General features: G+C 44.7%; 2 protein-coding genes across 2 annotated transcripts; both read left to right on the top strand.

Annotated features, from left to right (window-relative positions):
* The first annotated feature begins 3240 nt into the window (after positions 1-3240).
* On the top strand, positions 3241-17442 carry LOC109465774 (mucin-4-like). The gene is given in 21 exon segments (XM_019763213.1): positions 3241-3445; positions 3953-4139; positions 4639-4955; positions 5261-5961; positions 6285-6579; positions 6929-7894; positions 8438-8939; positions 8942-9352; positions 9737-9903; positions 10018-11164; positions 11258-11326; positions 12329-12478; positions 12881-12952; positions 13513-13647; positions 13686-13802; positions 14094-14246; positions 14860-14958; positions 16011-16198; positions 16756-16901; positions 17307-17349; positions 17437-17442. Coding segments are annotated over 21 exon segments (6063 nt in total). The 5' UTR covers positions 3241-3253.
* An 865-nt stretch (positions 17443-18307) lies between these two features.
* On the top strand, positions 18308-22984 carry LOC109465794 (tripartite motif-containing protein 3-like). The gene is made up of 4 exons (XM_019763236.1): positions 18308-20041; positions 21347-21533; positions 22036-22171; positions 22732-22984. The coding sequence occupies exons 1-4, from the start codon at positions 18311-18313 to the stop codon at positions 22781-22783; spliced, it is 2106 nt and encodes a 701-aa protein (XP_019618795.1). The 5' UTR covers positions 18308-18310; the 3' UTR covers positions 22784-22984.
* Positions 22985-23851: the final 867 nt, after the last annotated feature.

Raw genomic sequence — 23851 nt, 5'->3', positions numbered from 1 at the left:
TCAGAAGCTCACGACCATGAACTTCTGAACTTGAACTGTGAGAGAAGGCAGACATGAGACAAGGCCAAAGTCAGACTTCACACAGGAGGGAGAAGACTTGTCAGCACAAGTCGTTTGGGGTCAAGTCCTGTGGACCAGATATATCAGACTGGTCCTGTATATATGACTGATACTAGTAGTGATATGGATTTTTTTTTTTGACCTGTGTAAAAGATATGCAATCTCCAAGCAGATTATAGGGTGGCAAAAAGACAGTATCAAGTTGGCCGGGCAGTATCCATTGGCCAGGTTGGGGTAGCGACAAAAAAAAATGGGCCATATAAATGGGAAGATTTATTGACGTTATACAAAGGTAACAATCTTCCCCATCAACCTCTGCTTGGAGAGTACCAGATATATAATATGTATCTGCCTGGTCCTGTATATGAGTATGACTGACTGTGATATGGATATTTGGCCCAGTGTATGACCATGAGATATGAAGGTTGGTATGTAAGACGTGTGAGATAAATTGGCCCAGTCATAACCAGAAGATATGGAGCCCTGTGTATATGACTGATGATGATATGGATCTTCGTTTCAGCATATTATTATAACCATGAGATATGGAGATTGGTATGTGAGACATGTGAGTCCTACATATGAGATATATCGACCTTGTCCTGTGTATAACCATGAGATATGGGACCCTGGTATATGTACGTATGTAGAGGTCAGTATGCGAGTATGACTGATGATGATTTGGATGTTTGGCTCTGTGTATGACTTGTGTACATGTACATGACGTACATGTATAACCATGAGATATGGAGGTAAGCAGGTTGGTATGTGAGCCATGTGGGTTCTGTATATGAGATATATCGGTATAACCATGAGATATGGAGCCCTGTATAGGATTATGAGATATGTACATGTAGAGGTCGGTATTCGAGACATTTGGGTCTCCTGGCACCCCAGCCTTACAGGGCGTAGTCTGAACTCCTGTGTGATTTTAGTGTGTATGAAATGACTGGTCCTGTATATGAGTATGGCTGATGATGATAATATCATCATCAGTTGTGATATGTAAGTTTAGCCCTTATGGTGTACATGTATAAGTTCTAGAGGTCGGTATGTAAGCGATTTGTGTCCCTTGGCACCTAGGGCTTACAGGGTGGAGTCTGAACTCCTGTGTGATTTAGTGACCGCCGCATTCCTCAACATTCCGACCTGCATTCTGCTGGGAACTTGGGGCTGATTATGGGGGCTGGAGGAGGTACAGGCTGGTGTGAGAGTAGTTCCAATTGAGGGCCTGCATGGGGGGTACTGATTACGAGTTACACAAAATTTCCATCGCCGATTACGAATTATGTTGAATTCTCAGAGCTGATTAGGAACACTTACGGCTAATGTACTGATTATCAAAAGATGATTTGGGGAGGCTGCCTACAGACCATGAAGACTAAAAAGGCCCTCCCAATCATTCCAGACATGAGAACTCAGGTTTATTGTTTCCAGTCTATGCTGATTGAGGTCAGACTTGGCCAGGTCTGGCTGTCATTAGTGGCAACAGTCCAGGGTGTAGGGAAGAATGTACAGTAACTAGTCTTACAGTATACATAGAAATAACCAATAGCTACAGGCTAGACATGTTCTTTCCTTGTCTTGAAAGTTCATCTGTGTTGGTAGAAGTCATTATGAAGCAATTTAAACTGTAATTTCCAACACAAGAGATTGTGTGTGTGTGTATGAGTGTGTGCGTGCGCGTGTGTTTGTGCATGTGTGTGTTTGTGTGTCTGCGTGTTTGTGTGTGTATGTATTGCTCATTCCTTAACAAAGATTGGAGTTGCACAGTCAAAACTTTGGGTAAGTCCAAATCTCCTGTGTTAAAAATTACAGTTAAACTACTTCATAATGTTCAAGCTTCTTTACTTTTACAAATGAAATTTTTTACAACTGAAATTTAGTTGTTATTATCTGTTCATCATCTGTTTATGTGTTTTGAGAGATGTTTAAGAAAAGAACACATGTTGGCAATCTTAATTACTGACACCAACTGTTAATTAAGGAAACAGTCCATTGATTATGAGTTAATTACTGTTGATTAGGACTTAATTAGTTCCTTATCTGTGAAATTAGGACCTGCAGATCTCCAACTGTTTATCAACAAGCCATGGTGGGCCTCTCAGGGTGGCCTAGTTCTAGGTTAATCTAATTAATGTAACGACCTGGTAACGAGCTGCTAGTCCTAATGTAAATGGCCCCCCTTTGGAGCTTTACTGTTGGAATGATGTTGGTTGTACATACATCAGTTTACAAGCAGAGGTTTGGGTTTCAACTTTTGTATGTCTTTTTCATTTTTTTTGGCAGGCTTCCTTTTTTGCAACTGAATTTTTTTTACCAGTCAAACAGTGGTATTTAGTAATACTCTCTGGCAATTTAAAATTTTGATACTGTCTTGCCAATTTGATGCTTATTAATAATCTCCAAGCAGATCCCTTTAGTGGCAAGACATTATCCATTAGCCAGAGGAGTTTGTACGGCCACCGGTGGCTAATGGACACTCCTCTGGCCAATGAATACTGCCTTGCCACCGTATGATCTGCTTGGAAATTAACTTACTAATCAGTAACTCTCTAACTTCTAAGTCTAATTTTATAGTGTCTGGCAGCCACCAAAACATCTGCTTGGAGATGAGTTTACAGTACATCCCTGTAGTTGTTTGTTGATTGGTTCACAGCCATGTGCCAATCTGTGGTTTCAGTTGTTGATCGGTTTACTGTTGTTTGTTTATGCCTTCACAGCTGTTTATTAGGTTGTCTGGTTGCTCAACCGACTGCCAAGTACTGTGTACATTTTTCTAGGGCCCTTACAGGCTGAAGAGTGACTCCTGAACGCTAAGACACCTCCTGAGATCTCCTAATGTCTAAGACAAGGTTCTAGAACAAGCAGACTAAGGTGATTAAGAAAGACATCTCCGGAGAGCTAACACATTGTTCTATCTAAGATATGTTGTTGTTCCTTGCAGGCCAAGAAGTGACTCCTGAACACTAAGACATCTCCGGAGAGCTAAGACATTGTTCTATCTAAGATATGTTGTTGTTCCTTGCAGGCCAAGAAGTGACTCCTGAACACTAAGACATCTCCTGAGAGCTAAGAAATTGTTCTATCTAAGATATTTTGTTGTTCCTTACAGGTCAAGAAGTGACTCCTGAACACTAAAACTTCTCCTGAGATCTGAGACATTTTATAAGATCTAAGACACGGTTCCAAGATGGGTAAGAAGAAGCAGACGAAGGTGACTAAGAAAGGCGGGCTGATCTACTCCAAGGCTGAGTGGAAGGAGGAGTACCCGGCGTTCCGATCCGGAGGAGCAGGAGCTCGAGGTGGAGGGGATGAGAATCTGGTGCCGCGCCGACCCAAGAAACTGGACCGCGAGCGCCGCACACGACCGTACTCAGAACCGGTTTGTTTGTTTAGGATCTCTACTTGCCTGTAATCTGAACAGATCAGTTCAAATTATAGTTATTGTAATCAGGTTGCATGTGACATACAGCATTGCATGAAATCTGTTAATTCAGGGCTAGAAATACAGGGTGCATGTGCACCTTACTTTTCTCACTGTCCGGTTTTCATCTGGTTTCCTTGGTGCTTAGTGCTCACATATTTATTTGGAGCTGTGCATGCACCCAATTCTTTTCTGTTAGTGCAATGCACACATGCTTCCCTTCAGTTTTACTGTGAATACAAAAATGATGTTGTTGATGAAGGAAAAAACTCAAATTCCTCATACTTTCCAACTCAAAATGAAGTAGTATTTGAGAGCTTATAAATATTAAAAAAACTAAAAACCTTGTGTCTGTGCCACTTGTTCCATGGCTCTGCTGCATATAGCATACAATAAAATAATTCTAAAACACCTCCTTACTAAAAATTCTAGCTAAAAGCCTGATCTACTATATGATGTCCCCAGGTCCTGTCAGAGATAAACGTAGACGAACCTTACGATGAGGAGAAAGCGAAGACCCTGGACCGCCCGGGCCGTCCCAAGTCTGTGATGGTGGGGGGGCCGGAGGGACGGATGAAGTCCCCCTCCCGCCAGCCGAGTAGGAACCTGCTGTCCTGTCTGCAGATTCCTGAGGAACTAGACGAGGACGAAGGTAACTGTATTTACTTATTCGTTTGTATTATGTATGTGTATGACTGTACTTTTTTACTACTGTATTACCAGCTATGTCTGCGAAGTTGTTCATGTTCAACTGATTAACTCCAGGCGAACACAATTGAAAGTTTTAAAGTTAAACACAGATTTTCATGATAAGAAACAGGAACAGGGCGAGGATGAAGGTAAGGTTCTGTTTCTTGTCATGAAAATCTGTGTTCAACGTAGCAGAAGTCATTATGAAGCAAGTTTGAACTAGTATTAACTTCCGACACAACAAATTGGACTTACCCAAATCTTTGACTGTACATCTCCAAAAATGGTCAACGAATAAGCAATCCATTGCTTCTGTGATGTCACATCACGCAGATGATACCTGTGAGTCTGTAAGCAATGGATTGTAGGTTGCAGAAAGTCTGTGGCATCTCCCATCTTTGTTGAGGACAATGCCCTGATGTAGATGGCCTCTGTAATAATTTCTTGTTCCTGTTCTGCAGGAGTAGCCCAAGGAGATGTCCCCAGGATCGTTGTTGAAGAAGTGGACCAGCCTCCGACAAAACGCGCCCGACAGGAGCCAACCAGGAAGCCCCGTGACATTGCCATGGAAACGGACCTGCCAATCGAAGCCATTCATCTGGCGGGTCCTGTAAAACCAGGCAGGGACGCAAAGGGCAGCCCTGCCAAACCTGCAGGCACCGGGAGGGGCGCTGAGGGCAGCCTGGAGCGGCGAGGACCCGGAACCACGGGCAAACCTGGGGATGAAGGTCGCAGAGGGGGAACTCCAGAGGCTGAGGAGAAGGGGAAGAAGAAGAAGGTGATATTCTTTTTTATTTTTTTCAATTTGGTTAAAAAGTCCAAAAAATAGCAAATATGCTTGTGAAATTTCTCTCCTCAATATTCAACAAACATGGACACATGAAAGATACTAAGTTGACAAGACATTGTTGATATGTTATAGTTTTGTAAAAGTGAACTGGATCCATGTAAAAGTAAAGCACAGTGTTCATGGGTTAGGGGTGCATTTGTGCAGTCACAAAAATGCAAATGAGCACAAATCAGCAAATCATTTGCATTTTCGTGACTTTTCGGTGCCTCTTTTTTGTTGTTACATGTACGTAGGTGTTTGGAGGTAAGAAGAAGGGAAAAGAAGATGCAGAGAAAGGTGCTCAGGAAGGCGAGAAGAAAAAGGAGGCAAAGGAGAAGAAGAAGGAGAAGGAACGAAAGAACAAGAAAGCGGCAGAAAAGGAGAGGGAGGGGCAAAGACAGTCTCCTGAAGGAGAAGATGGAACCCTCCAACTGAGAGAAGCTTCCTTAGACAGGGATCCGCGGGGGAAACAAGAAAAACTACGAAGAAGCCCTGAAGATGCAGATGAGCAGAAACCTGTTCGTGTCGAAGGGTCAGCTTACGCCCCTAGGCCTGGAGACGACCTTGCTGTCACCGCACGACCTGTGGATGACCTTGCCTTCGCTCCAGCTGACAACATGGCCGCCGCTCCCTACCAGCAGGAAGCTCAGCTCCAAGCAGCTCCTGCTTTTGCCTCCAGGCCAGAAATCTTGCCTCCCCGTGACTCTGCTCCGTCCGATGCCGCCAGGATGATCAAAATCTCCTTCCCAGTGGAGCAGGGGGTCCAGACCTCCCCGAAATCCCCCCCAACCTCGCCCACATACCTAAGCCCAACGTCTGCGCGCCCGGCCAGCCCAGAGTCATCTCCGGAACATCGCAGGGACGGAGAGAGGGGGAGACCACGTCAGCGAAAAACTCCAGAGGGGGGTCAGCTGGAGGGAGAGTTTCTACGCAGGAGGTCTCCACTGGGGGATAGGTGTGTTTGTCTACTTGTTTTTTGTTTAGACCATCTATTAGTCATGGAAATATACATTTGTGCGCTCCTTTTTTATTTTGCAATCCTTCTCTTATATACACTTAAATACTTACTTACTTAGTTTACAATTACAAAATTCGAGAAGTGATCTTCAACATATAATATGTAATATGAAAGTGGATAATTATTCATCAATCTGTATGTATACTTCTCCTCTTGCTTGAAGCCCCCCAAAATGGCTTGGATTATCCCATTTGAACCATCATTTTCACACTTGGGTCTTTTCTAGACAAACCAATATGTAAAACCTCTACACACCTCAGGTACATTGTGGAAAAGGCCAGACTGCTGGATGCCAACGTGACTCCCACAGACTACGCCAAGATGGAGGCCGAGCTCGAGAGCCGAGAAACTCGTCCAAACCGCTCCAGCGCTCCCCATCCCTCCGAAATCCGATTCGGAGCACATGGCCAGGCGGGATTGGAGTATCTCGTGATTGGGGGACTGGAACATCGCTCGGTTCCCACACAGACCACAAGCAGCGTGTTTTCCCGTCCATCCTACACCTACACCGACACCACCGCTGATCATGCCCCAGATACCCATGCTGTGAGGAAGGTACGTCATTTTATTATGTTCACCGAAGAAAACAGAGTGATTTTGCTCAGTTTCTTCCTCTTCTGACCTCTGACCTGGCCAATGACCTTATTTGTTTACGTCTGTCACCATGGTAACTGGTGTTGGGTTACATCATGTTACAATTTCATAGTAAGAGGGATTTAGGCTCCTGTCACCATATATATGTGTTTGAGTAAGAATTAACAGGGCAGACCATGTGTGGAGGTAAAAAATAATGCATTTGCTTTGCAAATGTTACCTATCTAGTTCTATATTTGTATTTGTATAATTGTTTTTCTGAATAAAAAAAAGTCTGCAAGTTGTATAAAGATTCCTTCTTCTTTGCAAGGTCATCACCAAGGAGATCTCCGTTCCTTCCTTCCAAGATGTCGGCCAAGACATTTCCACAAGCTCCCAAGACATCACAACAAGCGAAGAAACGATCACCCAAGAATACAAGCTCTACTCTTCTTCCTCTTCCTTCAAGACCATCGAAATGTACGGGGCAAAGTTCACGCTGGTCGGGCCGACACCCACGGTCGTCACAGAAACCATGACAACCAGTCACCATGGCAACGGCCAACCGGATACAACCGCCCTGGCTCAACCAGGCACCATGCAGTACACATCATCAGGAAGCTACAGCACATCCACTAGTTACACCATCCCTGGTGTTGGTACAACCGATACACAGCACCTTACAACAACCACCTACATCCCTGGTGTTACAACATCAGATACAACCACCAGTTACACCATCCCTGGTGGTGCTACAACCACCTACATCCCTGGAGTTACAGCAACAGATACACAGCATGTTACAACCACTGGTTATGTGAGTAGGGCTGCAACACAACAGACACAGTACACAACACCAACCGGCTATGTGACTGTGGATGGCAGCCCTGTACAGTACAGCACATCAGCCAGTTACACCATCCCTGGTGGTACAGCACCAGACACACAGCATGTTACAACCACTAGCTACATGCCTGGTGGTACAACACAAGATACACAACATGGTACAAGTACTACAACCACCAGTTACATCATCCCTGGAGTTACAACCCCAGATACACAGCAAGGCACAACCACCACCTACATGTCTGTTGGTACAACACCAGCGACACAGCATGTTACAACCACCAGTACCAGTCCACAGTATGCTGTACCACACACCACTGTAGTGAGGAGAGAGGCTGCGGTTGTAGCATCCTCCCAGACTGTGCAGAAAACCAAGGCAGCGAATCGGGAGGCAGCAGTGGTGGAGTCTTCTCAAGACTTTGAGATCAGACCACTCAAGATGGAGGAAGAGGTACATTTTTGGTTATATCTACTAGTAGGTTTTCTTTAATTTATTTATCATTAGCTATTAATATTTTATTTTGTTGGCTTCATGATTATTATTTAGTGTTTGTTTTGTGTTATATCTAAGTTTTCTTTATTTATAATTAGCCTCAATGATTAATATTTAGTATGTTTAAAGTTGGAGGACATGGTACAAGCCCTACAGGCTTCTTTCCTCCTCCCGCACACTGTTTTTTATGTTTACCGAAGGAAAACATATTGTTTTCACTCAGTTTCTTCTTCCTCTTCTGTTCCAAACACTAAGCTCTGATCATGACCTAGCCAATGACCTGATTTGTTGACGTCTCTCACCATGGTAACTGGTGTTGGGTTTCATAATGTTGCAATTTCATAGCAGGAGGGATTTAGACTCCTGTCTGACCATATACATGTATATATGAATGTGTTTGAGTAAGAATTAATAGAGCGGACCATATGTGAAGGTAAACATTATGCATTTTTTTTATATTGAATAAACCATTCTCTCTCTCTCTTTCTCTCTCTCTTATAGGTCAGGGAGGAGGTCACGCCAAAGTCACCGGAGGTCATCGTATCGAACCTGTCCCCGGTGCGGGAGACTGTCGCGACCTTCGAGCAGCCGTCTGAAGGTCATGACCCCGGCGCGACCTCCCAGTACAAGCTGAACTACATGCACTTCCCGGGGAGGGATACGACCATCACGGTGGTGAAGCGGCTCTCAGCTGGCCCCACGACCTTGGAGAGTGGGGAGGGGGGCACCGCTGACCTTCAGGCTGAGGTGAAACAGCCCACAGAGGTCGTCTCTGAAACCAAGACTGTCGTGACGGAAATTAAGTCTGAAGTACGTCGGGAGAGGGTCGCTGAAGTTTCCGCCATACCTGCACAAGTCAAGGTCACAACAGATGACCTTCAGGAGACTGCTCCAGCTATGGAAGCCAGGTACCAGGAGAGGGCAGTTGACGTTCCTCCAGAGAAGGCATCTGCGGAGGAAGAAGGGACGGCAGACGTGAAAAAAGAAAAGGAGAAGAAGAAGAAGAAAAGCGAAGCTGGTTCAGAAAGGGTTCCTCCTCCTCAACATCTGACGACCACAGCAGCGATGCGGCGGAGAAACCCGTTGCCGTAGCAACAGACGATGACGGTGTGGATGCGGGAGTTGCCATGGCAACCACCAGAGCAGAGGCTGCACCAGAGAGGGGCATGCTGGGAGTTGAGGCCAGGGTGGAGCCGAGGGAGACCCCGGAAGTCGCACTGCATGCTGGGAAGGCGGCGGGACGGGGAGGGGCGGGAGACGACCTTGTGGGGAAGGTCGTGACGGTGGCAGAGGTCAAACCTGAGCCTACTGATGTTCTGAAGGACAAACTGATGGGAGAAGGGGAAGAAATGAGAAGTGTGGGGAGAGAGATAACAGGTAAGGGCAAGTTAGAGGGAAGAGATGGACCAGATAAGAGCAGGGATTGTCACACTGATTCAGACAGACAGCTTAGTGGGATGGGGAGAATAGATGGACCAGATTGTCACAGTGATTCAGACAGACAGCTGAGTGAAATGGAGAAAGCTTTTCTCGGCATTGAGGAGGAACTCTCGCTCTCTAGCAGTGAAAACGATTCCTTACGAGACGTTAGACAGTTTCTTAGAGATGCTGGACAGCCTAAGACGTCTGATAAAGAAGTAGAAAAGGGGTCTAAGACTAAGAGTAAGCTAGCTGCAATCTTTGACGATGCCTTGAGTCAGCTAGGGGAAGGAGGAGGAGGTTATACTTATAGAAAGGATGAGGGAGGAAAAGTTTTAGATTTGACAGAACCAGAAGAGATGCTACCATCTCAGACATTAGATACTGTAAAGCACACAGAAGAAACAAGTTCTTCCTACTCAGATAGTGGGAAAACTTTAAGGATGATAGGTGATATCCTACAGACTAGCCCAGGTGTTCATAAGGTATCTAGTGCAGGTGTTTCACAAGTGTCTAGTTTAGGTGTTACACAGCAATCTAGTGCAGGTGTATCCAAAGTATCTACAACCTATAGCGCAGGTATTTCACAAGTATCTAGCAAAGGCGTTCTTCAGGAGTCTAGCTTAGGTATTTTGCAGGTATCTACCTTAGGTGTTCCCCAGGTGTATAGTGAATCTGAAGAGGTACAGGTAGATAACCTTGAGCTGTTGACCTTGGCGGCAGAACAGGCAGCGGAAGAACATCGCGATGATGATGATCAAAATGTCCGCCCTAAATCTGACCCCACAGTGCAGGCAGTGTTAAACGACATCGCTCACAGCATTACACAGCTTCTAGAGGGGGGTACGCAATACAGCAATACACAGGGGTCCTCCCAGGGGGACAAACGGGCTGTTCCATTCCCACCTGAGGGGGTGGAACGGAATGTTCCACTCTCGCCCGAGGGGGTGGAAGGGCGTTTGTCCCTCGGAGATGACCAGACTGCATCCTTCCTTGCAGATGTGTCCGAAGCTTTGCAAGTTCTGAAAGGCTCCGAGAAAGACTTGACACCTGTCAATCAACCTGTCAGTCGACCAATCACAGCCCCTTGTTATAGCTCACCTGTCAATCAAAATCTCAGTCAACCAATCAGAGCTCCTATGTATAGGTCAGCTGGTAATCAAGCTGTTGGTGAACCAATCACAGTCCCTAGTTATAGCTCACCTGTCAATCAAAATCTCAGCCAACCAATCAGAGACCCTAGTTCTAGCTCACCCCCCAATCAACCAATCAGAAGCCCAGGTCCTAGCTCACCTGTCAATCAAAATCTCAGCCAACCAATCAGAGCCCCTAGTCCTAGCTCACCTGTCAATCAAGCCAGCATCCAGCCAATCAGAGCAGCTGAAGCCGGTTCAAACCGTCCAGGAGAGCTGACCATCGAGCTGGAAGGCCAGAGGGCCGCCGTGCCGCTGTCCAGACAAGATCGGCCGTATGAGAGACTCAAGAACATCATCGAAGCCATCGACCGAGTTCTGGAGTCGGAGGGGGAAGCGAAGGCCAGCGATGCCCTGCCCTTGCACCAGGAACCAACCCACGGCGCCGCACACCCGGGTTCAACCCACCCAGGGACCTCCCGGACGATATCGGTCCAGACGATGCAGGCGTCTTCATCGCTAAGCAACAAGGAGGTGCAGACGGACGAGGAGGTTGAGAGCGAGGATGATTTCCTCGAGGTCTGGGCGGGACGCTCGCCCCACGCGCCGTCCGACCGGGTCATCATCAGCCGCGTTCCCGCCCGGCGGTCCAGCGAGCGCCGACGGGGACACACCCACGCCGACCGGCGGCCCACGCGGGATGAGGTCACAACCCATGGTGATGAGGTCATGACACATGGTGACCTCCGACCCACAAGAGATGACATCACGACCCATGACGACAGGCGACCCACGCTGGAGGAGATCACGGTGTACCGCGACGGCGGCTGCCAGACAGGTACCGCGCTGGCTGCTGATTGGCTGCTGCCTGCTGTACTGCCTGCTGATTGGTTGATTTGTGGCAGCAATGTTTTCATTGGTCGCTGCCTGCTGTACAGCCTGCTGTTTGTTCAAGATATGGTTTGTGATTGGCTGTTGCCTGTTACATGACATTGTATACTGCCTGCTGATTGGTCAAGTTGCAGTAATGTTTTGATTGGTCAATGCCTGCTGATTACTACAGTTATGGTCTGTGATTGGCTGCTGCCTGCTGTACTGCCTGCTGATTGGTCAAGTTGCAGCAGGAATGTTTTCATTGGCTGCTGTGTTTTCCACACCTGGCTGTTGGGCATGACAAGTTACCATTATATTATTTTATATTTTGTTGAAGGCATGTGAGCTGTTTGATTTGCCTGATGTTGTTTTTCAGTTTTCCACACATTACTGTTAAGCATGATGACTTTCAGTTCCTTCAGTTATTTTGGAAAGGCATGAGGCTTGTTATCATTATTTTCTTGACTTGTTGGTTCTTTAACCCTTGTAAGCCTGAGCCAGTTGTGATGTTTTACCTGGCGTGTGTGTTTGTCAGGAGTTCTTAGCATGCTTCGTTGTTACAACATTTTAAGGAGAGCACATTGCCTGGTTTCTTTGCCAGTGGCATGATTTGTTATAAGACATTTTAGTAATACTATCAATGTGTTTTTGACAGGTAAATATAGGTTCATGTTCAATCCACGTTCTGTAAGAATCATTACAGTCTTCCTAGTGTTATACATTAGACCATTTTAGCAACATTCTATGGTCATGGTTAGAGTTTTGACTATTTTGTATGAGCCTTGTTTTCAGCTGAAAATTGAAGTGAATAAACAAAAATGTTATGTAATTGAAATTCAAATGAAAGAAACCTTTTTTTGTTGACACCTTTATAAGCTTTACCCTCACTAAGCATTGCCATGATTTTAATTTGAATGAACCATTCATTCACAAAGCATTCATTCATTCATTCATGATTTCCCCTCAGAGTTTGAGTCGGACCCCGAGCTTGCAAGTCCCCAGAGTGAGGGGAGAGTTCCCCAGGGTCAGGGGAGGGAGCCCGGGGGTCCGTACGAGAAGTGGAGATGGGAGGAGATCAACGTGGTCATCAAACATCAACAGGGCAGCGGAAAAACTGGTCAGTTTGTTTCATTTATTTCGAAGCCTTTTAGCCCTGCAGGGCTAATCTTGCAAGTTTTCTTGTTATTTACACAAGAAAGAGTGTAGAGACAACATGGAAGTGGTTTTGAGATGTGGGCCGAATGCTGCTTGTTGTAAATTAGATGATTGTTGAATGATTTTGTTTGTTTCGCATAACTGGTAAACCACTTTTTTTTAGGTGTAACTGTACACACCAGTTTTGTACATGTAAGTACAAGCTGCTTAAGACTGGACTGTAAGGTTTGAACCACTCACACCGGGAAGTTCCCCTACTCTTTTAGATTTTTGATTGTTGTAAAATTACGGTTAGCTAACCCAAAATTAGGGTTGTTTATGTTGTTGTTGTTATAAATTAGATGATGTTGTTGTTGTTATTTAGATGTGGAGGGCGTTGAGACGACTTGGAAGAGGGTTCCAGACGTGGGAGATGGAGAAGGAGAAGAGACAACAGGTGAGACATCTTCAGAAATGTCTTGAAGAGAAAAGCCCAGGAGACCAGACAAGTGTAGTGCTGTGTACCAGTCCGGAACTGAACCTAAACCTAAACTCGAATCTAAATGAGGGTTTAGGTACACAGCACTAGACAAGAGTGGTTGTCAGACTTCAACTGTTTTTAAGACACCTGTGCAGCAGTGCAATGTGAACCAGTCAGAATTGCCCTGAGGAAGGTGACAGACGGGTACGCAATTTTATTCAGCCAAAACGTTGGCTGAATAAAAGACTAAAAGACTTGGTTGTGTAAAAAAACAGTCTATTTATTCAGCGTCCAACCTGATGACTATTGCTCATAGATGTTTTCCATGAATGCTTTTAATATGGCACTACGTGTAGGCTAGAGAGTTTGTAAATGTTGTATGGACTCTCGTGACAAATCTCTAAGACTTGTTGTTTCTAGGTGTTTTTTTTTTCAGATATGTTTATTAACTGTTGTTGTTTACAGGTGTGTTTATTGACCTCTGTTGTTGTTGACATGTTTGTTTACCCCAGGTCTGTTGTTGTTGTTGTTTACAGGTGTGTTTGACGACAGTTACCGTGCCAATAACTGGATCTATGTAGGCGACGATGAGGAGCTTCCCTCGGCTCAGTCCACTCCGAAAGGCTCCCCCGTCATGCACAGCATGGGGACATCTACTGATGAGGATGACGGTGAGTGGTTTACAATGATATGTGTGTGTGTGTGTTAGTGTGTGTGTGTGTGTGTTCGCGCGTTCGTGTGTGTGAGGAGCTTCCCTCGGCCCAGTCCACTCCGAAAGGCTCCCCCGTCATGCACAGCATGGGGACATCCACTGACAAAGATGACGGTAAGTGCATCGGTAAAGGTACATGTATACATGTGTATGTGAGCACAGCACGTCATGCAAGACAGACATTTTTTTTAAAAAAGGAAAATTTTGGTCTAATAAAAGTTTTAAGAATCTCAATCTTTTTCCCCCAGACCTAACAGGAGGTTTCAGCCGGCGGCAGCCGGGCCGTGAGTCGACAAGCACGACTCTGTCCGAAGCTTCGTTCTGTCAGCGCTACAGGAACTCTGAAGGAAATTTTTAACGAAAATTTTGGTATAATACTGAAAGTTTTAACAATTTTTTCCCCAGACCTTACAGGCGGGTTCAGCCGGCGGCAGCCAGGCCGTGAGTCGACGGGCACAACTCTGTCCGAAGCGTCGTTCCGGCAGCGGTACCGAAACGCCAGCCGCAGGAAGAGGTCAGAGGGCAGCAGCTGGAGACTGGCCAACCTGCCGCCCGCAGGTGGGTAACCATGGCTATGGTAACCATGGCGATTTTGAACAGCAACCGTGGCTATGGTAACCATGGTGACGGTAACCATGGCTATGTTGAACACAGTGAGCAGGGCGCCTGTTACCTTGGTGACGGTAACCATAGTGACAGTAACCATGGCACCAGTAACCATGGAACGGTAACCATAACCATGGTAACCATGGCCACAATAACCATGGCCATGGCAGACAGCCATAGAAACCATGTGTGTCGGTAACCACAACAAGTATTTGGTAACCATGGCAACAGTCTTTTCACTGGGTTGGTAACCATAGCAATGGTACTGGGTCTGGTGGGTAACTATAGCAACCGTATCCCTGGGAGATTGGTAGCTGTAGCAACAATGTCGCAGATAAGTCAGTAACCAGAGCAATAGAATCTATTCTAAGGACCAAAAAAAAGTGTAACTATAGTAACAATGCTACTAGGGAATGAGTAACCTTGACAACAACTGCTGTTATTGTGGCCATGACAACTGTTGTTGTTGTTTACAGTTCGTGAGAGGACCATCCACCTTGCGAAGCAGCCCAGGGTTCAGTTCTGTTGTCATGACGACTGTTGTTGTTATTGTTTTTGTTTACAGTTCGTGAGAGGACCATCCACCTAATGAAGCAGCCCGGGGTCCAGTTCGGTTTCCGCATCCAGAAGTCTCGACCAATCGTCATCACTGAGGTGGACAAAGGTGGGTTCAGGTTCTCTCGTTGCCATGGCAAACACACACGTAAGGTCAACGACCTGAACCAGATGTTTGTCACTATGGTAACTGGTGCTGTAGCACCACCTTGTAACCCTGTGGTATTAGGTTACATAATGTAGCAGAACGAAGTTGGAGAGCCTGCTCACCATGCATACAACTGTATTTGACTGAGTACGAATAAAATGTACAGTAATTTCTTGGGCTAGACCTTGTTAAGGTAAGCATTATGCATCTCCTTTGCAATTTTCAAAAGTTTCTAGTATATGAATGTGATAAGAGTAAGAATAAACACAGCAGTACTAGTAGCTAGACCGTGTGCAGTCAAAACGTCATGTATTTGCTTTGCAAATGTTACCTTACTAGTTTCTAATGATGTGATTTTTCCATGCCTCACAGACAGTCCAGCAGAGCGAGCAGGGATTCGTGTGGGCGACATTCTCACTTCTGTACAGAACCGTGATGTCACCGACTGTAAACACTCGGATGCTGTCACCATCATCAAACAGGGTAAGTGTGTGTTCTGATGCTGTCAGATGCAGCCTCCATCTTAGCGATGCCACCTATCAACTTAGCCCAGAACTGCACATCAACCTCTTGTGTTGTGTAAGAAGACTCTAGGTTTTTAGAAGGAGGTTTCAGAAATTACTTTTGTCTTGTTTTCATGTCAAATGTATTTGTTTCTATATAATTATGATTCTTGAGTAGAGGGATTCTATTTGATTTTTAATTAAATCTTTTTAGATTTTTTCAGTAATTATTTTAGGGGCATACAACAAACCTGAATTTTGTCCTGTTCATCCAATCCTATTTAAAAGAAATTGGGAAGAAATACTTAATGACTTTTTTTGTTTTCATCCAAGTCCAACAGACTGCCTGACCTTGTTTCAGAAATACTTTTCTCTTGTTGTCATTGCAAATGTATTGCATTATATTTGTTTTAGAGGAGAAGACTTCTATAAGCACATTTGATTTTTGTCCAATCCGCTTAAATAATGTAAATAGATGCAAAATAAATGCCTTTCCTTGTTGACCTCCAGGCCCGACAGACCGTCTGACCTTGACTGTGGCCACGACCTTGGGGAACACGCTGCGGGACATGGGCGGGGAGCCGGTTGCCACGGGTTACCTGCACAAGCTGTCGGGGGGGCGCGTCGGCAAACAGTGGCGCAAACGCTGGTTTGTGCTCAAGAAGGACAACACACTGTACTACTATAAAACACAGGAGGTGAGTTATGCTAGTATTTACCAAAGGAAAACATATTGTTTTTGCTCAGTTTCCTCTTCTTCTTCTCCAAATACTGACCTCTGACTTGGCCGTGGTAAGAGTAAGAATTACCAGAGCAGACCATGTGCATGGGGTTTTATTTTCTGGGTTTTATGTTGTTTTTTTTACTTGTTTCATGTTGTTTTGAGGTGTGGGTGTGCATGTGTTTGTTTCTCTATATGTGTGTGTGAGTGTGTGTGTGTATGTGTGTGTGTGTGTGTATGTGTGTGTGTAAGTGTTTGTGTGTGTGTGTGTGTGTGATTCTGTGTGTGTTTGTGTGTGTGTGTGTCTGTGTGTGTGTGTCTGTGTGTGTGTGATTCTGTGTGTTTCTGTTTTGTGTTTTTTGTGTGTGTGTGTATGCGTGCGTGCGTGTATGTGTGTGTGTGTTTGTGTGTGTGTGTGTGTGTGTGTGTGTGTGTGGAGGGGGGTGAGTGTGTGTGTGTGTGAGGGTGTATGCTTGTGTGTGTGTGAATTTCGAGTATTACTAAAGTAAAATCATTCTGTATTTCCTGCTACAGGACAAGGAACCCCTTGGCACAATTGTTCTAGCCAACTACACGATTACACCAGCTCACGAGATCGGGAGGACTCACGCCTTCAAGGCCAGCCGCTTCAACACCAGGACTTACTACTTCTCAGCAGGATCAGAGGAGGAAATGGACATGTAAGGATGTCTTAAAGTAAAGTTCTTATCATCTTAGAGTTAGAGGTCAAGGTTAGGGGCAATTAGCACTTCTCTGCACTTTAAAGCTATGTTGTTGTTTTTTTTCAGTAATTTTTCTACATGCCAAAAAGCAGTTACTCAAGCAACTGGATATGATTTTGAAAACGTCAGACGTTTCAGCTAGTATCCACTAACTGACTAGTGACTGACAAAAGCTAGTGGATGCTACATGTAGCTGAAACATCTGACTTTTTGGCATATCATATTACCTGGATGTGTAACCTTCATCGACAAATTTTTCTATGTGTCTGTATTTTTGTACTCTTCCCTTCTTTTATATTGGTCTTTGGCCTGAAACAAAGAATAAAATGAGTAACTATTAAAAGAACCTTTCTGTGTTTTTAGGTGGTCTCAGCTCCTGAACCAAGCATCTGCACAGTCTGCTAAGGTATGTCATCAAACTTGTTGTGAAGTGATAGATAAGTGATAATAACAAGGTTGTTAAGTCTTAATTCTAGAACTTTCTTTGACCCAGTGTTGACGTCACACTTCAAAGAAGCCATGTGACAAGCTTCACTGGGTCAGTCTACTGAGAAAGACCAGAGTGACTGGTCGAAAGCTCTAGGTGAGATAGCTTCGCGAATACAAACCTTCTCTGGGCGGCTGGTTGTAGGATGGCCGGCAAAAGAACGTGTTAAACATTCTACAAAACTCAGTATCAAAACTCCCACCTGCCCGGAGGCCTGCACAGGAGGCTATATATGGGAGAATTTCTTTGTGTTGGATCAAAAGTTTTAACTTTAAACATGAAACCACCAACACAGATGAACTTAATGATAGGTAATGTTAAAAGATGTGACTGAGGTTGCAGTTCTTTAAACCCATATAGCCAATCTATCCCACAATACTGAGCCAAAGAAAAAATTGTTCACTTCCCGGCAGACCTTTTTTATGACCTTGGAGGATTCTAAGGACAACAAAATTCCAGGTACTATAACAATGCAGACACTAATATATTCTAAGAACTGTATGCAACATTTAACATCTTTAACGTTACATTCGCAAACCTGCGAAAAAAAATGGGTGCACAGATGACCTTGCAGGATTCTAAGGACAACAAAATGCCAGGTACTCTAACAATGCAGACACTAAATATATTCTAAAAATATGCAACATTTAACATCTTTACTTACGCAAACCTATGAAAATATTTGGGTGCACAGAAAAAAAATGGCACAGATGACCTTGTAGGATTCTAAGGTCAACAAAATGGCGGCTGGTGTGCCCTGAAGGCCCTTGGTGGAGCCTTGCTAATTCTGTCAGCTGACTGCTGTGCTAGTGACCCACAGGATGTTAAACAGGTTTTTTCACTTCAAGGCTGATGTCACAGGCTTGGGAGGGGCAACAAAATGGCGGCTGCACCGTCAAATTTGGGGACACAATTCCGCAAAGAACTGTCCTGCAGCATCTGCCTGGAGCTGTTCACCAGGCCCAAGGTGCTGCCCTGTCAGCACACCTTCTGTCAGGACTGTCTACAGGGTGTTGCAGGGTGGGGAGGGACCCTCCGGTGCCCAATCTGTCGGCAACAAGTCACACTGCCACCTCAGGGGGTCGCAGGTTTGCCAGACAATCTTATAGTGGCTAACATGTGTGAGAGGTTCCAACAACAAGCTACAACATCAGAGGAAACAAGGGAACAGCCCCAGTCTGGAAACAGGTGCAGTTTTCACCCTACTGATGTGTACAGAATGTACTGTAAACAATGTCAGATGCCAGTTTGTGACGAGTGCATAGAGGGGGCTCATAATCGTCATCTTCTAACAACCATCAAAAAAGCTGCACAGGAAAACAGACCTACAGTCCAGGCCTTGATCCATGAGGGGAGGAACATTCTGGAAAGTTACTGTGGCTTCATCAGAGGTCTGAGAGAGACTGAGAAAACCCTGAATAAACGGAAACAGCAGACAGACAATGCTATCACTCAGGCTTGCAACGAACTCTTGGCAAAAGTGCAACAAAATCACCTGGAAAACTTGGAGAAAATACAGACTGAACGGGACCGAGTGTCAGCAGATGTCAATGAACTGTCTGCTGCCTGTGATCGAGCAGAACAAGAACTGCAGCAGGGAGGGGTCGAGTTTCTCAGTCAGCAAACCGCTCTGACAGAGGTGGTAGGAAAGTACAGAGGAAAAGCAGCACCAACTCCTGTACAAACCCAGCCTGCTGTCTTTCAGCCCTCAGACACCCCCGTGCCAGTATTGGGACATGTGACGGTCCAGTCTCTCCCATCTGCACCAATCCCAGCAGCACCTGCAGCAAGGGGCACAGGTCATCACCATGGTAACCAAAGGCAAGAGGAGCCTCAGCCCCAGAAGGTGACATTTGGTGGAGAGGGATCAGGAACAGGACAGTTCAAGGATCCAATTGGTGTTACAGTGTCAGATGAAGGGGAGATTTTTGTAGCAGACAACGGGGAGCAGGGAATCCAAGTCTTCACCCTGCAGGGAACGTTTGTCCGACAGTTCCCAACAGTCGTGTCAGGTGAAGTGGAGATAAGGCCAGATGATGTGGCCCTGGACGGGGAGGGGAACCTGTGGGTGGTGGGGAACTCAGGCTCTGGTGAGTTTGCTGTACAGTACAACAACCAGGGCAGGGTGCTGAGGAAGTTTGACCTACAGGAGACAGGGTGGTACAGAGGAGTTGCTGTGGACACCAGGAGGAACCACATCCTCATCACACAAACCACAGGAGACTGGGGCAACCCACATGTTGAAGTTTTGGTGTTCAGGCCAGATGGAACACTTGTGAGAACTGTGGGTCAGCAGCAGGGGATGGAGGAACCACAGTACATCACTGTGGACAGGGAGGGGAACATTCTTGTGTCAGACTGTGAGAATCACTGTGTCTTTGTGTACAAAGAGGACGGACAGTTTCTGTTCAAGTTTGGAGGTGAGGGAAGTGGTGAAGGTCAGCTGATGTCTCCCCGTGGCATCTGTACAGACAGGGCAGGGAACATCATCGTGGCAGACAGTGAAAACAGACGTGTGGAGATGTTTGACAAGACAGGAAAATTCCTCAAACACATCGCTACAGACATGGAGATGCCATGGGCTGTTGCCATGGCAACACAGGGACAGCTGGTAGTGACTGATTTTATGAACCGCACAGTCACCATATTTCACAACTGCTGAAGCTGTTAATACTAGAACACCACAGTATAACAGTCATGATTGTGTAAAATGTACGAACCACTCAGTAATTTGGCAATCCTCCATGTCCATGTACATGTATTCTTAAAGCAGCCCAACTTGTAAACTTTCTCTGCAGGGGATTTGAAGCCACATTCAGGAGTTTGTTATTTGGTGTACTGAGCAATGATTTTGTACTATGATTAGATTATGAGAATAGTAAGAGACTCTGTCATTCTTTTGATCAATAAAATTATAAAAATTCCAACATCTGTGAGTTTGGGGTGATTTTTTTTTGTCTTTCAGAAAAGATTAGTTTGTACCATATTATCTTACCTTGACCTCTCCCATCATGACCTTGAATAAACAAACAAATAAACAAACTAAAAAATATAAAGAGCTCTAAACTCTTCCCAACCCGCTCTTCTCTGAAATGACATCAAGAACTCTCATCAGAAGGATTATTTTATGTCTAAGATCAGCATAGAACCTTGCAATAACCAGGTCTGGACTGTCAAACTGCCCTCTCCCCTAGCCCTGCAGTACCTGGTCATGTTGCTAGAGGGTGCTTTACAAACATCAGTAGAAACAATGTGCATCATATGAAGTGCCTTGCCCAAGATAGTTGGCATGTCAGGACTCAAACCTGGGACCTCTTGGTTCCGAGTGAAGCACTCTGCCATTACGCCACACACAATGTGGGTCTGCCTTCACTGTCCATCCTAGAGCCGGGCAGTTTCCTGTGACTAGTTAATAAGTTAATGATGAGTTGGTAACTTGTTCCCTACAGCTGGACGTTTGGCTGGACATCAGCATGAACAACGTGTGTCTGCCCGCCCTCTCCATCCCTGAGCCAGACTACCACGGCTACCTGAGTTAATGATAAGTTAATAAATTAATGATAAGTTATTGATAAGTTAATGATTTTCCCCATACAGCTGGATATATGGCTGGACATCAGCATGAACAACGTCCGTCTGCCAGCCCTGTCCATACCAGAACCAGACTATCATGGTTACCTGGGTTAATAATGAGTTAATAAGTTATTGAGAAGTTAATAATGAGTTAATGATGAGTTAATAATAACTTACCTTCTTCCCCATACAGCTTGACGTATGGCTGGACATCAGCATGAACAACGTCCGTCTGCCCGCCCTGTCCATCCCAGAGCCTTACTATCACAGCTATCTGAGTTAATAATGAGTTAATAAGTTAATGAGAAGTTAATGATATGTTAATAATAATTTTTCCCTACAGCTGGACGTTTGGCTGGACATCAGCATGAACAACGTGCGTCTGCCAGCCCTCTCCATCCCTGAACCAGACTATCATGGTTACCTGAGTAAGCTGGGCTACGTGCACAAAGTCTGGCGTAGGAGGTACTGTGTGCTGAAGGATGGATGTTTGTACTACTACACTGACTACAACTCTAAACGCGCCATCGGTAAGTACTACAGTTACAGTAATACTACTACTGCTACTACTACTACTACTATTATAAACGCGCTGTCGGTAAGTACTACTACTACAGTACTATGACTACACTTACTACAACTCTGAACGCGCTATCGGTGAGTACTACTGTTACTACTACTGCTGTTACTACTACTGCTACACCAACTACAACTCTAAACGCGCTATTGGTGAGTATTAATGCTACTACTACACCGACTACAACTCTAAACGCGCTATAGGTGAGTATTACTACATGACTGTACTATTACTACTGCTACTACTACTACTACTACTACTACAACTACTACTACTACTGCAACTTCACCAACTACAACTCTAATCGTGCTGTCGGTGAGACCAATGACTTCTTATATATTCATCTTGCTACAAGTGGGGTAAAATGTCAGAAGGACTCTGAACTAGTTTGGTCTATCAGCCACTCGCTTGATTTGGCGGAATTCCTGCATTAATCTGCCCTGTTCCGTTTCCAGGCGTGGCCCATTTCCATGGTTACCGGGTGGAGCCCATGGCGACAGGGGGGAAGTCTCACGCCTTCTGTTTGACCCCGCCTGACCCCGACATCCGGACCTTCTACTTCAGCGCAGACAACGAGGCCGAGAAACTCAAGTAAGTCTCGAGTCAAGGTCACGAGGTTATCAATGGCATCGGTGCTGTTCTGTCCTTCACATGACCTTCACACAACATTGTTGCTGTTCTGACCTTCATGTAACCTTGATGCTGTTTGACATTCATATGACCTTCACTCGACACTGTTGCTGATCTGACCTTCACATGACCTTGATGCTGTTTAACATTCATAACCTAAGTCCTTGGTGCTGTTTGACCTTCACACGACAATGTTGTCAATTTGACCTTCACATGCCCTTGGTGCTGATTCACTTTCACCTGACCTTGTTGCTGTTCTGAATGTGACATGACCTTGGTGCTGAATCACCTTCGCATGACCTTGTTGCTGTTATGACAATATGATATGACCTTGGTGCTGATTCACCATCATGCGACCTTGTTGCTGTTCCGACCTTGTCATGTCCTTGGTGCTGATTCACCTTCACATGACCTTGCTGTTCTGAATGTGCGATGTGTGAATGAATGTTTGAATTCTGTGCATTGTGGCATCTGCTTTTTGACATTTATGACCTTGAAGTGACCTTGTTGTTGCTCCGCAGGTGGATGGAATGTCTTGCAGACTCTCTCGGCCGCTGGATCAAGGTGGACTGAGGACTTCTGTTTCTTAACTCACTAGGTCATTATCCTACAATAACACCCTGTATTATCTGGGTATTTATTTTACTAGGTCATTATCCTGCAATAACACCCTGTATTATCTGGGTTTCTATTTTACTAGGTCATTATCCTACAATAACGCCCTGTATTATCTGGTATTTATCTACAAGTATCTATTTTTAGTACCAGCTTATTTAGCTGTGTTTTATCTAGAATTTGGGCATCATTTTTGCCTTTACATTATTTTAATCTTCATTTATTGATTAGTAGTTTGATAAATATGCAGCTGTGCGAAATTGAGAGATTGATTATTTAGCTGTTGTTTTATCTAGCACTTAGGTATTATTTTTGCCTTTATATTATTTTAATCTTCATTTATTGGTCAGTACATTTATCAATATTATGCAGTTGCGTGAAGAAGAAAATTGTGGAAAATGAAACGGTTATATTTTAGGACTGAAGCCGTTTTAAGATTGCCCGAACTCATATGTTGTTGTTTTTGTTTTTCTTTGTTTTGCTGTGTTATTTTTTCACCCCCCACACTTCATACCCTCAGACCTACCAGTCCAGAGAAACTGTAATAGTGTAGCGAACGGAACCTTCACTTTGCTACAGTGTAACAAACACGTAAAGGAATAGTCCACTGCAGATGTGGGTATCAAAATTCCTCATAGATTGTTATGCTTGAATCCAGTTTGTTTAGAAAAATTTACTATAAGTTGAAACCTGAACATTGTAAAAACATTGTCGCAATCAAAATTTTGCCCCCCCCCCCCTTAAGACCCCCATTTAAATTCAGTGGCTAAATTTTAGTACCTGCTTCTGAAATGGAATATTCCTTTAATTTGCATCTCTGACTACAGTTAGTGCATAATTATCTTTGTAAACAAACATTTAGAATCATGTTTTAATTCAAATTTTCAAGATCACCGAAGCATGATGAACAGAAAAACTGTTTTTACACCCAAAGTGCTTTTAGCTAATTATATTTTAGAAATGAGAGTATATTTAGCCAATTTATGATAACATATCATGCACGAACATTTTATGTCATATAAGACT

Source organism: Branchiostoma belcheri, unplaced genomic scaffold, assembly GCF_001625305.1.
Source record: "Branchiostoma belcheri isolate BF01 breed outbred unplaced genomic scaffold, Haploidv18h27 scaffold158, whole genome shotgun sequence".
Lineage (NCBI taxonomy): Eukaryota > Metazoa > Chordata > Leptocardii > Amphioxiformes > Branchiostomatidae > Branchiostoma > Branchiostoma belcheri.
The sequence above is the reverse complement of the archived record's forward strand: the minus strand, read 5'-3'. Positions and strand labels throughout refer to the sequence as shown.

Coding starts and splice junctions, on each gene's coding strand:
- LOC109465794 (XM_019763236.1), top strand. CDS start 18,311: ATGGCGGCTGCACCGTCAAATTTGGGGACACAATTCCGCAAAGAACTG. Junction 21,534..22,035: donor CAACTCTAAACGCGCCATCG/GTAAGTACTACA, acceptor TTCCGTTTCCAG/GCGTGGCCCATTTCCATGGT. Junction 22,172..22,731: donor AACGAGGCCGAGAAACTCAA/GTAAGTCTCGAG, acceptor GTTGCTCCGCAG/GTGGATGGAATGTCTTGCAG.